This window comes from Vigna unguiculata, chromosome 5 (genome assembly GCF_004118075.2).
Source record: "Vigna unguiculata cultivar IT97K-499-35 chromosome 5, ASM411807v1, whole genome shotgun sequence".
In the NCBI taxonomy this organism is placed as follows: domain Eukaryota; kingdom Viridiplantae; phylum Streptophyta; class Magnoliopsida; order Fabales; family Fabaceae; genus Vigna; species Vigna unguiculata.
In genome coordinates, this window is record NC_040283.1 from 39,945,838 (window position 1) to 39,965,073 (window position 19,236).

The 19,236-nt window shown below is 31.9% G+C and overlaps 3 protein-coding genes across 3 annotated transcripts; all 3 read left to right on the forward strand.

Annotated features, from left to right (window-relative positions):
• Positions 1 to 4,102: 4,102 nt before the first annotated feature.
• LOC114183517 (14-3-3-like protein D) lies at positions 4,103 to 7,485 on the forward strand. The gene is made up of 7 exons (XM_028070561.1): positions 4,103 to 4,347; positions 4,814 to 5,120; positions 5,219 to 5,306; positions 6,242 to 6,351; positions 6,447 to 6,595; positions 7,012 to 7,067; positions 7,149 to 7,485. The coding sequence occupies exons 1-7, from the start codon at positions 4,275 to 4,277 to the stop codon at positions 7,149 to 7,151; spliced, it is 786 nt and encodes a 261-aa protein (XP_027926362.1). The 5' UTR covers positions 4,103 to 4,274; the 3' UTR covers positions 7,152 to 7,485.
• Positions 7,486 to 10,704: 3,219 nt separating this feature from the next.
• Positions 10,705 to 16,373, forward strand: LOC114183516 (bifunctional riboflavin kinase/FMN phosphatase-like). Its single transcript, XM_028070559.1, has 10 exons — positions 10,705 to 11,214; positions 11,655 to 11,844; positions 12,494 to 12,624; positions 13,292 to 13,361; positions 13,685 to 13,750; positions 14,571 to 14,722; positions 14,818 to 14,895; positions 15,440 to 15,573; positions 15,867 to 15,959; positions 16,166 to 16,373. Exons 1-10 carry the CDS (start codon positions 11,103 to 11,105, stop codon positions 16,253 to 16,255), a joined length of 1,116 nt encoding a protein of 371 aa, XP_027926360.1. The 5' UTR covers positions 10,705 to 11,102; the 3' UTR covers positions 16,256 to 16,373.
• A 1,353-nt stretch (positions 16,374 to 17,726) lies between these two features.
• Positions 17,727 to 18,532, forward strand: LOC114183102. The gene has a single exon (XM_028069971.1). It carries the CDS (start codon positions 18,032 to 18,034, stop codon positions 18,440 to 18,442), a length of 411 nt encoding a protein of 136 aa, XP_027925772.1. The 5' UTR covers positions 17,727 to 18,031; the 3' UTR covers positions 18,443 to 18,532.
• The last annotated feature ends 704 nt before the right edge of the window (positions 18,533 to 19,236 follow it).

Here is a 19,236-nt window from a genome sequence, read left to right on the forward strand (position 1 = left end):
ATCCCTAGTCACAACACTTTGGTTGTCATACAACATGATAGGCATAATAAGAGAAATAAAGAGTTATTTTAGGAGAGCTTGAATCCATAAAAGTTCATTTGAAGATTTAACTAGGTTGCGATATTAAGCTTATGTGCTTGATCTAACTATAACTCCCTACCTGCGAGACCGTCAGGAAACCAGATTAGGACCTAAGTAAATTCCTGAACTAAACTTGGAACTTTTATCATCAACATTGATGCCTAGTCAGTATCACACATGGTTGTGATGGAAATGAACTTATATTTAGCAGTAGGTTGCAAATGCAAGTCATAAGAAATAATACCTTTAAGATATCAAAGACTTCTTTTAACAGTTTTCCAACAAGTAAGAAGAGGATTTGCCATGAATTGGCAAACTTTATTAATTGCATAATTGATGTCTAGCCTTGTGAGAGTAACATAGTTAAAAGACCTAACAACATATCTATATAAGGTTGGGTTAGAGAATACCTTTGGTAAAAATTTAAATAGTTTGCAATTGGTGAAGAAATTGATTTGGCTTCACCCATGTTTGTCTTATGTAGCAAATCCATGATGTATTTCGACGATGGTTTTTGTCAACACAATAGTTAATTTTAATACTCAAAAAATAATTAAGTTTGTCCAATTGTTTGAGAGAAAAATTATAATGTAGTTTATGAGTGAGCTCCTAAATCAAAGATCTAGAAGTTCATGTGATTATAATGTCATCAACATATACAAGAATGTAAACAGTTTGCTAGTTGTGTTGATAGACAAATAAAGAGGATCACACTTGCTAGACTGAAAACCAAGTTGCAACAAGGTTAATTTCAATTTATCAAACAATTGTTTAAAGGCATGTTTGGGGCCATAGATCGCCTTTTAATGCCTACAAACCAGGGATTCATTTGAGACTTCAAATCTAGGTGATTGAACCATATACACAGTTCCATCAAGATTTCCATTAAGAAAGATAATATTAACGTCCAAATGAAACAAATTCCACTCATTTGTTAGTGCAATAGTGCAAATAATCATGATCATAATAGGCTTAACAATAGGGGAGAATGCTTCATGAAAATCAAACCCATGAACTTGATTGAACCCCTTTGCAACCAACCTCGCTTTGTATTTATTGACAGTTCCATCAAAATTTTCTTTAATTCTAAAAACCCATTTGCAGCCAACAACTCTCCCGTCAGTAGGAAGAGGCACCAAATCCTAGGTGTGATTAAAAATAATGGCATCATATTTTTGTTTCATAGCAGACAACCATCTTGGGTCCTGTAGAGCCTATTTAACACTGAATGGTTTAATATTAATCAACAATAGTGAAGGATGCACCCTTGGTTTATAAATACCATATTTAGATATTGTTTGCACAACATGAGTATTTGAGGGCCGAGACATGGGTTATTCAACAACATGAGTAGTTTCAGGAAAAATTAAATATTGTGATTGAGACATATTTTTAAGAGGACTAACCGTGACAAAGTTAGTGTGAACAACAATAAAAGGTGTGTGATTAGAAGTGAGACTGAAAAATTGATTATATTGAGGAATGAAATTAGGTTGACTTAAAAATAATTCAATATAAGGGAATCTGATTTCACTGAACAAAACATCGTTAGATATATAAATGTGGCCAAATTTCGATATACACATATAACACTTATGAGATACAAAATAACCAAGAAAAACACATTGTTGGGAACAAAAATCTAACATGTGATTATTATATGGTCTAAGAAGGGGAAAACAAACACATCCAAACACTTTTAGAAAGTTATAATCTAGAGATTGTTTATAGAGAACAATGAAGGGTATCTTAAAAATTAATGAGGCAGTGGGCAATTTGTTTATGAGGTACTACACCTTCACCTAAAGTAAAAACACAATCAATAGTTTATTTTGTGTCACCAAAATCAAAATCCTATTTGCATTAATATATTCTTCAATAATCTCAAGAAATTTCACATATTAAATATCATAACTAGAAAAATCACAAATGATATTATCATTAGAAGGAAAAACAATACTAGAGGTATCACAAATAGTTTTAGTCAATTTATCCTTTAAAGAAATTATATCTAAATTCTATGATAGTATTGTAAGAAATTTCACCTACTTCAGAATAAATAACTAAAAAATTTTCTTTTCTTATTAAGAATTATATTAACCTTTGCAAGACACCTCGCACTTTAAAATATTTTAAATATGGTTCTTTTTTCTTCCATAAATCATAAGGACACAACCTCTATAAGGAATATGACAAACAAAGTTTAAAGTTTCACCTCGTAAAATTTTAGGCAAGTTAGAACTTGTAACATAATATTTACCATTTAAAACATTTTACTTTTTTTTGCCACATCATTAGATATTAGAATGACAGTATACACGGAGGTGTTGGTGAATAATACCACGAGTTTAACAAAAAATCACTCAAAGACATATGTATTCATTACCTTTGTAAGAATAAAGAGTCTTAATTTTCTTTGTAATTGATATTGGTTGTATCTTAAAATCATATATAATTTGAGTAGTCTCTTATATTTTTTTTTTGTGCAATTTTGTGAATAAAATTAAAAACACTTTTCGTACAAATTTATGGACAAAGTAACACAATCTTTTTACAACCCTCCTACTACTATTTTATGAATAAAATAACAAATTTCTTTTACAATTTATTATTATTATTAACACTCGGCCTTAGTCTGCAAACCAATCATTTAAGTTAAAAATACAATTTAAGTCATGGTTAATGGCATGGTGATACCTTTAAAATTATTAACTGGTGAACAATTTTTTTAGAAGAACAATATTTTTTCCCATTCAAAGACATCCAATCAAAAAATAAATTTTTTAACTTATATTTTAAACTTCGAACACAATCATACAAATAATAAACATAATGTCAAATAAAATAATTATTTTAATTTCATATCATGAACATTATTTTTAAATTCATGAGTCTCATAAAAAATAGAATTACACAAAAAAGCTTAAAAGTATTTTTGTTTTCTGGTTTTTTAGTTACATAAAATTATTTCATGGCTTTGTTACATGATGTTTCATATATATTAATGATTGTTGTTGTTTCAAAGTTTCATTTTCCTTAAATCAATTATATGCCTCTTAATATACGCCACAACTTTGTCTACATGTGACTAAAATGATATAATGATATAACTTGTTTGAGTGGTAACCATCACATGACTAACTAGGAATATCATTGTCCTATTGAGTTTCTTCCTTTTATGTATATTTCAAACTCCAATCATCAAAATAAATAAATTCAAATTTCCAACTCATGCTATTTTTCATCCTTCAATAAATATAAGTCTGTATGTCATTAGAAGAAGACACGGTGAATAAATATGAAGTTTTGTTAAGAAACATTTATTAATAAATTAAAATTAAGTGTTTTGTGAGTTGTTCATTTTATTAAACAATTTTGTAATCACTTCCAAAATTCGGAAAATTGTCCTCTTCAATAATAAAATACAGGTTGAAATTCTTGTTTTTGTTTTAAATAAGAATGTTCGTTAGTTTAGACAACATATAAAAACACTTCATATCTATATCAATTTTAAAATGAAAAAATCGTTAATAACTATTAAACCTTGTATTTACCCTCTATTAAAGTTGTCATTAACGAGATTATTTTATCATTATAGTGATTTGTTGTTTCAAAACTGTTTATTTTTACAATCTATAAACAAGGACATGTGAATTTGTATTAATTAATTAATTTATGGTATTAAATAAATTAATTAATGAAAAAAGAAAGACATTAGACTTTTTGACACAACAGTAGTCACAACCAAGGAAGACAAACTACCATTTTCATGTCGACATCCCTTCCTTCACTGAAGGACAAACTTACAAATCAAATCAAATAAACAAAATTATCGGTAAAAAAAAAAAAAGAAAACCAAAAAGAACGGCATCATTGGCAGTTAGGTATAACGCGGCGTGTTATGATTGGTGGGGAGATGTTATCGAAGGTTTGAATGGACACGTGGAGTTCACTCAGTGGCCGGAAATCCAGTTTAGTTTCCGCACTCACACACCTTATCGTGCCCCAGAGTCACCGTGAGGACCAAAAAGGAAAAATAAAGAAAAGGAAGGGACACATTTGACATTTCAGGACCATGTTCTTTTCTTACAGAACCTCTCTGCCAGGAAGAATCGCAGAGAGAGGGTCAGAGTGAGAAATAGAGTGAGAAGCGGAGAGAGTGTTCACAAACCCTAATTTCTAAGAGATCGGCCATGGCTTCCTCCAAGGATCGTGACAACTTCGTCTACATCGCCAAGCTCGCGGAGCAGGCCGAACGATACGAAGGTTTGAAGTTCTTCCTTTGTTTCTCGCACTCTGACTAGCGCATGCGCGTCGATGTGCTCGATTTTATGATAATTTTTTGTGTGTTTGCTTGTTTCTACTTATTTGAGTTAATTTTTGCTCGCTTGTTTCGGTTTATATCGTTTATAGTGAGAAAAATAATTTTGGTAGTCAATTTGGTTTACTAATCACTGTTCACTGCGAGTTTGGTTGCGAGGGGAAGTGGAGGGTGAAGAATCTGTTACGATTAGCGGTTCATTTGAAAGGAATTTTGCTTTCCATTTCTATTCTTTTCACTTTTATTTTAATTTCCTTTTTTCTGATTTTTTAAAATGGAAAGTGCGTTTTTTCAATTTTTTTGGTACTGCATGTCGAAGTTATAGCATCGTACTTGAGTGTGTTAATTTTGTTCTTCATGCGATGTGAGTTTTGATCTGTGATGTTTTGTTTTGGTATCTGTTTGTGTCAGAGATGGTTGATTCGATGAAGAAGGTTGCGAATCTAGACGTTGAACTGACTGTTGAGGAGCGAAATTTGCTTTCTGTTGGATACAAGAATGTGATTGGTGCTCGGAGGGCGTCATGGAGGATCCTGTCTTCCATAGAGCAGAAGGAGGAGACAAAAGGGAATGAATTGAATGCGAAGCGGATTAAGGAGTATAGGCAGAAGGTTGAATTGGAGCTTTCGAACATCTGTAATGATGTTATGAGAGTGATTGACGAACATCTTATTCCTTCGGCTGCAGCTGGTGAATCCACTGTGTTCTACTATAAGATGTGAGCATTTCCGACCATTCTCTGCGACAGGGTTTGTTTGGTATGATGTGGTATTTTTTGCATGTGGATTTGGGGATGTTAACATATTCTGTTTGCAGGAAAGGAGATTACTATCGTTATCTTGCTGAATTTAAGACCGGCAATGAGAAGAAGGAAGCTGCTGATCAGTCTATGAAAGCATATGAGGTGCAATTTATGTTGCTTTAATGTTTTTGCAGTTTATATGATGGCATTATCCTATGAATGGTTGTTTGCTGGGATTGTTGAAAATATGCTATTAGCAATGGATCTAAGGAAGCTGCTGATCAGTCTATGAAACATATGAGGTGCAACTCATATTGTATTGTTTCACAGTTTATATGATGATTTTTTATCCAATGGATGGTTGTTTGCTGGGATTGTTGAAAATATCCTGTTAACAATTGATCTAAGTAAGAATCTTTTGCTCTTCATTTTCTGGTTTTGTGTTGAGTTTATTTATTTCTCAAACCTGTTGTAGAACTTCTATATCATGTTGCTTGGTTTCTTTAGGCGTCTTCTGTTGTTTTATTGGGGAAAAGTGGGAACTCTTCTGATTTGAACAATGTTGAGTGAAAATAACTGTTATTTGCAACAATCCTATTCTTAAGGATTTAGCCATTTTGGGTCATTTTTGTCATTGCTCGTTTATGTTTTCGATTAAACCCTTGCTAATTGATTCCTGCTATGTTTCTTTACACTCTTCCTCACCTATCATTTTCCTTCTTTGTTAAGTTGCTATGTTCTCATGATCTCTCTGTTTTGGGCAGCACAGCATTGGTTACTGAAATTGGAGGAACTTTGTTTTATTACCATTGCCATTTTATATTGTCTAGATTGTTTGTACACTATTATTTTTTTGTGTAACGTCCATTGATAGTAACGTTATTGTTTCTTTTGAAGTGATTAAGTTTGTAGTGTTGTAATTGCATTGTTTAGTGCAATGAATCAGTATTTTTATTTAGTTCTTATTCTTACTATTTTTGTTATATGATTTATGATTATTTTCTTTTGACATTTATTTGATATTGTACCCGAAAGGATTTTCCTCCTCAGAACACTTCCCTTACATCGCTTACACAAATATGTTTTGTTTATTGCAGTCTGCTACTACCGCAGCCGAGTCTGATTTACCACCCACACACCCCATCCGATTGGGTCTAGCTTTAAATTTCTCAGTCTTCTATTATGAAATCTTGAATTCCCCAGAAAGGTTTGTGTCTTTTTGCCTTTGATTTCTAAGTTGAATTATGATTGTTGATTGGTGTTATGTGTTTAACGAGGGTAATTGTATATCACTATTTCCAGAGCTTGTCATCTTGCAAAGCAAGCTTTTGATGAAGCTATTTCTGAGCTGGACACCCTGAACGAGGAGTCATACAAAGATAGCACCTTAATCATGCAACTTCTCAGAGACAATCTAACTTTGTGGACTTCTGACATCCCTGAGGATGGAGGTAATTATTGCTAGAAGACTTGTAGTAACCTTTGCTTCCAGCATATATGACAGGCTACCTAGTGTACAACGAAGATAATGATTGCTTGATTACTCGGTTGGAAAAGGATTAATTCTTGGCTACGCATGGTTTACCCTAAACACTAATCATTATTTTGATTTGTAAGGTTGTGGGGTCCATGATCTGTAAATATGCTTTTGCACAATTGAAATAATGACTGGGGTGCCTAGCCGTTGACATGCTAGACTATTTCTAACTAAAGGATGCAAAACCTACTTAAGGGCATTTGGTGCTAAGCAAAATGGTTTTTTGAAAGATGCTATTGTTATATGTTGGATTTAAATTATGACAATATCCTCTTTGCTGCCTGCTTCTTTTCTACAAATGTTCACTGCAACTGTCTCACGCTATTGCAGAAGATGCTCAAAAAGTGAATGGCACTGCCAAACTTGGTGGAGGTGAGGATGCAGAGGTGAGTAATTCTTTCTTGTTTGGTACCTGTAATTTTATTTTTGTTTGATTGCTTTAGTTCACCTCATCAATTTTTTTGCAGTGAATTCGATGGTTGATGGGAACTTCCCGTAGGATTTGATGCATGCATTTGGAATGAAACATGAGGGCCGATTACTTATCTGTGTATTAGTTAGAGATAGGGTTTCATTGTTTCCTCTTTGTTTCTTGTTGATTGGCCATACTTCCCGATAGGGGAAAAAGAAACTCCATTTGTGCTATTTATGCTATGTTTTTGTTTGTGTGGTGTCTGGAAATGGCCTATTTCATTCCTAAGCCTTTTCCTCCCTTCTCTGGGGGATTTGATTGATGAGAATTGATTATGGTGTATTATTTCCTTTTCCAATGAAATGCTACAACTCTTACTGCGATTTTGGAGATGATTCTTCCATCATTGTTTAATTTTTCACTTTCATTGCATACCCTAATTTATTGCCGCGAAATGTGGCACATGTAAATAAATGTCCTAGGGAAGGAGTGACCGCTGAGCACTTTTCCATCAGCAAAACAAGCATTTGTTTCTGAAGTCAGGAAAATGGCCTTTACTCCAGTCTTCTGTACTACAAAATCAACCGTATAAGTATATATTCTGTTTTTGTGATCAGAATAGTTTATTATCTGGAAAAACTCTGTTGTTGGATTCCTTGTTTTAGTTGGGTGAATGCATATTTTGAAAGGTTATTGGAAATAAAGAGATTCAACTAAAAGAAACGAGAAAAGTGATTTGAAAATGAAAGATTATATTTTTTTTTTAAAAGGATGTTTTTATTTTTCCTACTTTGTGCTGACTTTGTTCTTTGGTTCTTTGGGCTCCACCTTTCTCCTGTCTTTGTTATCTCCTGTTGTTCCTCAAATTCTCCTCAGTCTTGTTTTTTAAGTCATTTATTTACAATTAGAAATTATAAGGAATTAAATAAATTAAAAAGAAAATGGTCAAACATGAAATTTCCTGTTAAGATTTCAAGCAAATTTTGCGTTTTATGTCTCACTTCACTGAATTTAAATAAGAAGACTTAAGTTAGAATTTGTTAGACTTAAAATAAGGAAAAAAAATCACATAAAACTTTCACATAAAAATTTAATATCAAAGGTTTATATCTATTCAAAATTCCAAAGCCAGGTATATCATTATTTCCTTCTCTCATTAGGTTCATATCTATTCAAATTTCCAAACCCAAATATAAATATTTCCTTCTCTCATTAGCGATAACGAAAGAGTAAACTACATTGATACATTTTGAAATTTTTTGAGATTATACACTATTTTTCATGTTTTTAAAAGTTTGAACTATTTTCTTTACAAGATACACTATATAATATTTTTCATAACTCAGAAGAAAATATCGTAACAAAAAAAGTGAATAAGAAATTTTCAATGTAATTTACTCTCAATAAATTTATAACCTACCAACCATTATGTTTAGTAAATTAGAAAATTATTGGAAAAATGGAAGAGTGTCACAATTTCTCACGAGTATCTCATTCTCTCTGTGGTGGAGTGGAAAAGCAAATGGGAATAGGATATTTGTATTCCTTAAAAAGAAGAATATAAGAGTAAATGTAATCTTATATTAAATTATCAAAATGTCCCTTTATGTGTGTATAATTTCATTTCTTTTTTCTGAAAAAACATGTTCACTTTCCATTCATTTTTTCCTTTATTGTTATTATGTTTCAAATAACTAAAATAATAGAACTTGAAATTCACTCCCATAAATTTTGAAATTTTTTTATTGATAAGGTGAAAAAAAAATCTACAAGTTAAAATAATTGACTCATATCGACCTTCATCTTGGGTTGAGTTATTTCGACATCTAGCTTGGGTTGACTTGGCTTGATTATGATCGAGGCTGACTTGATTCAACCTTTACCCAAAACTGACTCATTTTGAATTTCGATCAGGTTGACTCATCTTGAACTTTGATCAACATCAATTTTTATCGATCTTCGACCAAGGTTGACTCATTTTGAGCTTTGACCAGACCGACTCAACTCAACCTTCTGTCATGAATAAATCGGATTGTTTTTTTGACTCGGACCGACTGTGCTCGACCTTTAACACAAATTGACATGGCTTAACCTTCAATCTAAATGACTCAGGTTGACTTTTGGCTCGGGTCCACTCAGCTCGATCATTGGTCTGGGACTAATTAACTCAACATTTGATTTTGGCTTATTTGACTCAACCTTGGTCCATGTCGACTTGTTCTAAACTTCAATCAAGATCAAATCATCTTGACCTTCAACCCAAGTCGACTTGTCTCAACCTTCGGCCAAGGTCAATTTGTCTCGACCTTCGATTAGGACCGACTTGTCTTGAACTTCGGTTATGGTTGACTCGTCTTAACCTTCGATTGTGTAGACTCAACTAAATCTTCTGCCTAAGTCGACTTTGCTCGACTCGAGGCTCAACCTTTAATTTGGGATTACTCGGCTTGACCTTTGGCTTGTCTTGACTCTTCTTGACCTTTGTCCTAGTACGACAAATCTCGATGGTCGACTCGTCATGATTTTCAACTAAGACCAACTTATCTCGACCTTCGGTCAGGGTCGACTCTTCTCAACCTTTGACTAGGGCTGGGTCTCAACTTTTGGCTAGGACAAATTAGTCTTGACATTTGATTAGGGTCGATTAGTCTTGACCTTTGACCACGACCAACTTTGTTAGACTTTTCGTTCGAGTTGACTTGGCTCAACCTTTCAACTCCCACTAGCTTAACTTAACCTTCGACATTGAAGATCGAGCCAATTCAGTTCGAGATGAAGGATGAATGGAGTCAACCATGGCCGAGGCATTAGACAAGTTGGCTTGGACCGATGGTCAAGACAAACTGATTCAGATAAAAGGTCGAGACAAACCGGCTCAAGCAAGATAAAAGGCACCATATTTTTAAAATAAAATTTTGTCTTGAAAAATAAATCAATTTGCTTTATCACTCAAGATTTAATTGAAATTCAAGGTATTTCAATTATCCCATCAAAACAAACTATTTAACAAATGAAGATAATTCATTTTAAGTAATTCAAATATTATGTATTTCAATTTATTGAAATTATTAAAATTTATTATCCAAATAGAAGGTAAAGATTTATGGAAGCTAATAGTCGAAACTTATTAGAGAATTTTAAACTAATTATAATAGAATTCAATAAATTTATAATGAATTAGAAAAAAAAAATTCCTTTTTGAACATTTTATCATGCTATTTTATTTTTAATAAAAATTTAGTTGCCATTATAATTTTAATACATAACTATTTATTTTTGTATGACTTTATTTAAATTAAAAATAGTATTTAATAAAATTAATTCAAAATAAAAAAAATCAAGCCATAAGGTAGAGAAAAAAAATAAAATATCAAAAAAGAAATTTGGAGTTAAAATAAATAAAACTCAAATAGAGTAACACTTTTGACTTTATTTGAAAGAGAAAATAAAGCATATATATATATATATATATATATATATATATATATATATATATATACTTTGATTATAAAGAAATTTGTATGATTAAATAAATTGTAAATTATTTTTTTATTTTTATTATATATAAACCTTCCCATCTCAGCATCCGAAAAACCAAATTCAAAGAAAGAAGAATGCTTCATTCTGATTGTCGTTTAGGAGAGAAGACGGAATATTTAAAGCATAATGTGCGCGACGACATCAACTAGCGTTCGGAATTTATGCTTGACGTGACGGAGAAGGGTGTGAATACGATAATATCACGTATCAAACGCTGCTTTCAGTTCATATGCAATTTGAATGGTTTCTGAAACCATTCATATTGCGATTGTTAATGATTCTTTCGGTCTATTTCATTGTTTGATGGTTTTAGAACAGAACCATAAGATCTGTGAACTATTACTCGTGGAATAGAATGGAATGCCTTTCAAGTTGGATTTCCATAAACACACAGATCTTGTATTCTTTGTAGTATATATAGGACACTCTCATCCATTTATCAACCTCACATTGTTTCCATCAATTTTGTATGCTCAAATTTGGAGCTGACATGAGTTGCTGCTGTGAGTTGCAAGGCTGCAATGAAGGAGCCAAGGTTTTGGGTGTCATTTTTGACTTGGATGGCACCCTTCTGGATTCTGGTATTCTCCTCGAGCTTTAATTTAATTACACTTTTTGTCTTGCGGGAGTGTTGTTGCGCGGTTTTTGTTCCAAGTTTCTAATTGTGCAAATTAGGTTTATTATCTTAGTTGAGTAATTTTGGTTTCTCATATAGTCTTGTGTTAAATATTTAATTGCTTTTGTTCAAGTATCATGAATTTATGATCGAGTAAAGGGGAAATTAAGTTAGCTAAGGCAATATTATTCACTGTCATTTTTATTTTCGGCAAAATTACGAAAATATTAACTAAAAGTGAAATATGGAGCAAAATTACTCAATTCCAATATTTAAGGAAATCTGGGCGATTAAAGTTACATAATTACGATGCTTGGTGAAATTTTAAGTCTCTATAGTTGGTGAATTTTTTTTTCTTGTGGATTCTTTCTGAACCATGCATGTGTGTGGGTGACTGGTGTGCAGAAAGGGCTACAAGGGGTGTCTTGAATGAGTTTTTGGCAAGGTATGGAAAAGAACTGGACAGGGAGAAGGAAGACAAGAAGAGGTTGGGGATGACACAAAAGGACACGGCAGCTATAATGGTTACGGACTATGAACTTCCGTTGACACCAGATCAATTTATCAGTGAAATCACTCCTATATATAGGGAAAGGTATCAATGATGGCATGCTTGATTCTTTCATCACGTTTTTGTTTGGAAAACCATTTTCTATAACAGTTTTCTATCAGATTTTCGTCTAAAATGTATGAAACTTTTGAAAATTGTTTGAAAAATTTGAAACTAGAAGAGACGTTTTCTGATCTTTTACTGTTTTCATCTTATTCAACATCTCCCTTGATTCTACACTCTACTATTTGCCTTGCACTACGCTCTATTAGTTGTCTGGGTAAACTTATTTAGCTGTATTTGAAATTTAAAACAATTATTCAAAATAGAAACAATTATACACACTAAGTGGATAACATTCTCTCATTCTATTTCCCGTGTTTTTCTTATACATAATAAATGGAACCTAAAGCTATGAGGTCAGACTGATATGAAGATATCTAGTTTGACGAGGAAGGCTGAATATGGTTTAAAAGTCAAAATTATTTTTGAAACACTAAACGCTGCATAGTTAGATTGTTATATAATTTGTGATTAGTAATTAGTAAGAGATGTGATTCATCATATATTCTAAATTTGTTTTCAAAGGAATGCACTTTTTTTATTAATAACTTAAATCAAACCTGTTGGAAACTGTCATTACAATTGCTTACACATTTACGGGTTCTTATTTTCAAATCATAAATTGATTTAGGTGGGCAAAGGCCAAAGCTCTACCTGGTGCGAATCGCCTAATCAAACATTTGCAGAAAAATGGAGTTCCAATGGCTCTTGCCTCAAATTCCTTGCGAGAATACATAGATGCAAAAATTTCTTATCACAAAGGTTGTTTTCTGTGGACTAGCTTCTTTTTGTTTATTACTGACTTTGAATTTTAAGTCTTTTAATTTCAAGAAGTGTTGTCTTACTTATCAGCTTGCCATTATTTCTGAACTGATTACGTACAAGGGAATATGCAGACACAAGTACTAGTTTCTTAAGTAACATCTGACAAAGAAAAAAATAGATAATGCTTCTTTTCTTTTCTTCTTTTTTTAGCTTAAGGTTTTGGAATCACTAAAATGGCTAGCCTAATGCCTTTAAAGTCAATCGTTAATAATTCATTTTAAAATAATTATATAGAACTAAGAAAACTTGATATCCAATTGATAAAATTTTGGTACAGAGAAGTTGATTATGTAAGAAATATGATTTGACTAATATTAAATACGACAATGTGATACAATTTGATGGAGAGGTATCTTCCCAAATATTTTCCAATTAGATATCAATTTTGTTTCTAATTTTGTATTTTTTTTATTAATAAATTATATCTATTCTCGGTCTCTCTTCTTAGAATGATATGGTACCACAGAAGTACAGTATCTTCTTTGGAAATGATCCCTGAAATTATCTGCCTTTCTTTTTGGTTAAAAGACACTTGCTTTTCCTTATTATTGACATATAGTTTCCTGTTAGAAGAATTCTTTGATGCTTATCACATTTTTTTTAGGTTGGAAAGAAAGCTTTTCTGTAATTCTAGGAAGTGACCAAGTTAAAGCTGGGAAGCCTTCTCCGTATTTGTAAGATTCTACTTGAGCACTTTGACATCTCATATATGCCCGAAACGAAAAATCCTGAGTACAAGTGGATCTATTGACAATGAACAACTGTAACACTTTTCCAGCAGCAAATAAATATCCACCATCCCAAGTTTTAGCCGTACTAATCACAATTAGAAGTAAATGGTCAACTACAATTATCTAACTACATAAATTTTCCTCCAGAACTCTAATCACCCAACGTTTTTTCACTTTTTCCATCCTATGTTTAGTAGGGAAATTCGTTTTCTCGGTCAAGTATGCTCTTCTAATTTTACCACAACAGTAAAGTCTAATTTTTGCAGATTTGAAGAAGCTGCCAAGAAAATGGGTGTAGATGCAATTAATTGCCTGGTGATTGAGGATTCCTTGTAAGTCTCCCAGAATTTCTGCATACCGTGTATGATTGCATTTGCTGTTGTGACTTTTGTTAAGCTTTTGATTGGGTGACAACTAACAGTAAATTCTAATCTTGACCAAGGATGGTCTAGAATTTCTGGGATCAGATTGCTCTGTACCATCTAAAGTTACCAACATAATCCAAAACACAGTGATCACAGATGAAGAGGCCACTGTACCACCAGTGTTGAAGCCTATAGTTGAAGTAGACCACCAACCAATCCTTTGGCCATATCCAAACCTACACAGATATGTGTGGATGGCTGTTGAGTGCAAAAGGTGTGATATGTTAAGAGTGTATGAGACACTATGCAATTGGATTAACCTATTTTGGTTGAAATGGACATTATAAAAGAAGTTGAATTTTTGTTTTTTACAATCCCTCTTATCAGGACTCTCTCTGTTAGTTTGTTGAGATCATATCCATGCTTTTAGATGAGCACTGCCTATTCATTTTAATCTGCATTATTTTAAAAAATTCTCATAATGTATAACCGACAGTGTACTTGGTTAAATTAATTTTTCTTCAATTACGTAAACTTTCTCAAAATAATGCTCCCAGACAGTTTTGGTTGATTTCAAAACAGTATATGTTGATCAGGTTAATCTCAACTACTGGGTATTCATCTCGGTATGTGGGCATACTATAATCACTGCTTTGATTCACCAGCAGGATATGTGGCACATCTCCTGCCAAGTTTGTGATTGCACCTTCTGTGCAACCTTGCAAATTTCTGTTATGTGATATTCATATTTGCATATAATTTATGTTCTCCAATGCACTTTTAACAGGGTTGGCGTCAAGGCAGCCAATGCTGCAAAAATGAAGATTGTGGCTGTCCCATCTCGAAGGGAAGCTGATTGTAACGGGCTAGCAAATGTTGTTCTTCATTCGCTTTTAGAGTTTCAACCTGAGCTATGGGGTCTTCCACCCTTTGATGACTGTAATGCTAATGCACTAATTAGTTTGTAATGTTGATTGGTTTCTCTAAATGCCGTGTCCTTCTGTCAGAATAATCTTTCAAACTAATGTTGGCAGGGTTAGATGACACATTACCTATTGAGCCAATTCATCTGAGTGGTTTGTATGTTACTGGATGTCTAGAGGAAGCCACAGGTTTGCGAAATTTCATCTTTCTCGTTTGATAATACTGGTTATATGAACAAATTCTCATGTATGTTTGGATAAAGTAATTTAAGAGAATAATTTATTTATTTAGAAAATTTGAAATTCTTTAAAAGAAATAATAGGTTTGGATGAAAAAATTAAATGAAATTAAAATTAAGGAATTTTTTTTAAGAAGTTATTTCAAATAATTAAAATCTTAAAATTTGAAAATCACTAAAAAAGAAGGATTTTGGAATTCCTCAAAGAATTTGAGAGTATATTTTCTGTTTTCATTTTTTTGTTATACTTTTTACTTCGATTGTCATATTGTTTTCAATATGTTTTATATTTTCAACCTTGAAAACAAGTTTTTATTTGTTTCTCTTTTCTCTGTTTCCTTTATAAATCTTTGAAAATAAATGGAAAACAAAGTGACAATTTTGTAATTAAAAATGAAAACATTTTTTTTTAAGTAAACTAGCCCTTTGCTTCTTAGTTTTTAACTTCTTGATTTAACATGGTTTTATAGATCTGATTTAATTCCTTAATCCAGACAATGCAACACTTGCTCTTCCTGATCAAGCTGTCGGGCTTTACTTGGGTTGGGCCAATATCGATACAGATAGGAAATTCAAGATACTGGCTAGCATTAATTTGGACTTCTCCTGTGTTGCCTATAAAAAAATAGTGAGTGATCAATCATAAAACTGTAGAATTTATTTTTTCATTACACATCAGGAACTTCTGATGTACACCATTTAGTACTCTTGTGTTGTTAAGTCTAGACAAAATTTCTTGAGTTCTAGTGTTAGAGCACATAAAAATTTATAAGTTTAGTACACATCATAATTTGTATATATTTGAATGGAAGCTCATAGTTACACTTTTTTCTGCAATCCTTTCTTAGACTATGCATTATATCCTTCTGGACCTCATTGATGAATGTCACTAACGGAGAATACTTGGGGCTCATTTTGCAGCGTGTTTATCTTATTGATTCAAATAGTGACCTGAAACAGAAGCAGAATATGCAGATCAGTCTTGTTGGCTACATAAGAACGTGGGATAACAAGGTAATAAACGATGACACCTTTTTTGATGGCTAAGGTGGCTATTTTGCAACCAAAAGCTCATACGAGGACTTTTAGTGCATAAAACAAAATTATTCGTGTTATAAATGGTCATTAGAATATTACAATTTTGCTCCAAAAGCTTTCTCTTTCTGCTATCTTATATCTGTGTCCCCCATTTTATGGTAAATATTTGCGTGCGTGAACAGGAACTGTCGTCAATTGCTTTTGATAAACTAGAAGAGTACAAGTCTATTGCAAGAGCTTCACTGGATTTGCCATCATTCACTTGTTTATAGAAAAGCTTCACGTGGAGGGGACAGCCAAGAGACCGTATATTTGGAGATGGAAGTAACAACGCAACTTTCTACGTGTTTTCACTTTTTAATGCTAATAAAAAATAATAAAATTATTATTATTAATGTTATTGTTATAACTATGAAATTAAATATATATAATTTTTATAACTTTATTGTAAAAAGTTTTTATTTATTTCATAGGTAGTTTTATAATTGAAAAATGGTTAAATTTAGAAAAAAACTGTCAGATTAAAAGAAAAACAGTTAAATTAATCAAATAATAACAAAGAAATTAATTGTGCTTTATTTTGTCATAATGATATTAATTCTATATGATATTAATTATAGGGTTAAATATGTTTTTGGTCCTTAACTTGTAGTGAATTTTGGAATTAGTTCATTTTGAAAATTTGGACCAGTTTAGTCTTTCATCTCTCTTGAAATACGTGGATTTAGTCATTTTAATCAAATTTTGTTAGATTTATTTGATATTTCAAGTGTTTTTCATAATAGTATTTGACTTAATATTAAAGCAAAAATGTGACAAATAGTATAAACAACTCAAATACAATCCTGAAAAGTATACGAAACATTAAAAAAATCTAACAAAATTTGATTGAAATGACTAAATCTACATATTTCGAAAGATGAATAATTAAATTGATTTAAAATTTTGAAATAAATTAATTTTAAAATTCAATAAAAATTAAGAGATAAAAACATATTTAAAACTTGATTATATGAATTGATTCAAGTAATAATTGATAAGTAATGTATTTTAAAAAAATAAAAGTTATAATGTACTGGGAAACAATTTATGTTCTCTATCTTCCATTTAGCCCTTTTAGTCTAAGAACTTTATATTGTTAAAATTCAATGTTCTCTTTTCTTCCCAAATTTCCATTAATCAAATTTCTATATAAAATGTGTAGCCGATAAACACCTATGTTTTTGCGCTGTACTAAATGGCCAAAATTGAGTAAAATAAAAACAATCTTTTGGTTAGTTCATTTAAATACTCCTTTTCTTTAGAGTAAAGTCCATTTGATGAAATCTCTTATTACTCAGATAAAAGCTATCTTGTGACACAAATTACAGAAAAAGAAATATATTAACATTCTCTTTGAAAAAAAAAACCATTAAATATTTTTTATCAATACATTATTATTGTTATTATATATTAATAAAGAGAGTTGTTAATTTAAAGGATAGATACCAATGTATTATCATCTATAATTATTTACAAACCACATAACATATAATCAAATGAAAAATATATATAATTTGACACCTTTTTTTTCTCACATGTTGTTCACAACTCTGTTTAAGAATAAAATAATAAATCAACATATTTAATTAAAAAAAAACTAAATCATTCAATAAAAAAATTATAAGACGAGATTATAAAATAAGATGGTTATCAACATATGATAACCCTAATCATGTTCATGCAGATATTATCTAAACTAATTACGACAAATTTCTTCCTAAATATCTGCCAAGAACCAACTCCTTGGTCTGCATTGATTGTTCAGACCATGGTCACTATTTCTAGAAAACCACACCACACCCCATAAATATTCTGCAGAACAAGTGCAAGAGACAAGAGAAAAACACCATGAGACGGCAGATACAAAGAAATCCACTTCGATCTGCACAAAGCACAAACGTTGTCTGTCCCTCACAAGCAGAATCTATATATACACACAAGCAGCGAAAACAGTTTGTGCATCTCTCACAGTCCCAAAAGCAAAGCAAGAAAAAGGGTTTGTGATAATGGCAGAAAAGGAAGGAGGGGTTGTGAAGAAGGGTCACGAGGAGGGTCTGAAACTCGCCGTTTCACTTCTGCAAGAGTTCGAGCTTCCAGAGGGGCTTCTCCCTCTGCAAGACGTGATCGAAGTGGGGCACGTGAAGGGCACGGGATACATGTGGATCGTGCAGAAGAAGAAGGTGGAGCATGAGTTCAAGAAGATAAAGAAGTTGGTGAGCTATGACAGTGAGATAACAGGGTACGTTTCGAAGAAGAAGATAAAGAAGCTGAAGGGTGTGAAGGCGAAAGAGCTTATGCTATGGCCTCCGGTGAGTGAGATAACAGTGGATGAGTCTCCGACGGGGAAGATCCACTTCAAGAGTCTGGCTGGTATCACCAAGACTTTCCCTGTTGAAGCTTTTGCTGCTGGCCAGTGACATCTCCATCTCCATCTCCATCTCTAGGACCATCCAACAAAAAATAATACCTTCCTTTCTCGATCTATACTATGTTTCATGTAACATGTGTCAACCTCCTCATCATATCTATAATGTTCTTGTTCATCAATATTTTCAAGCTTTTCATCATAAATAATTCTTAGATACCTCATCAACTTTTGGTAAATGTTACTCCATACAGATACTCTTACTCCATGATATTTCGTTTGAATTGTTTATATCATTTAATATATTTCAACTGAAATCTTAAACCCTAGATGTTTACACGAGATGTTCTTATACACGAAAAAAAATTGATATTGTTAAATTAATAGAACTATATATATTTATTTTTAAAATTTAAAATAAATTTTAATTTCACATTTAATTTTAAAGATTATAAACATGTTTAACCATTTCTAAAAGGAAAATCAAAATATTTATGACTTCTAAATTATGAGTTATTTATATAATAAAATTTACACGACTTTTAATATAAATTTTAAAACTATGAATCTTTATTTTTCTCTTGGTTTTAGTTTCTCTTTTCATTGCATTATGTATATTTACTATTTTCTTTCTTTTCTCTCTTTCATCATTTTTGTCACATTCTCTTTCTTCTTTTATCCCTTTTCCTTACTCCATATCCTTATCTTCCATTTTCTCTTTCTTATATTATGTTTCTTTTCAATCTCCCTTCCTTCTCCTCAACCTGACAAACATGTGATTTAGGTTGATCTTTGTCTTAAACTTTTGAAGATTAATTAGGTTTTATAGGTCAAGTTTTTTCATGT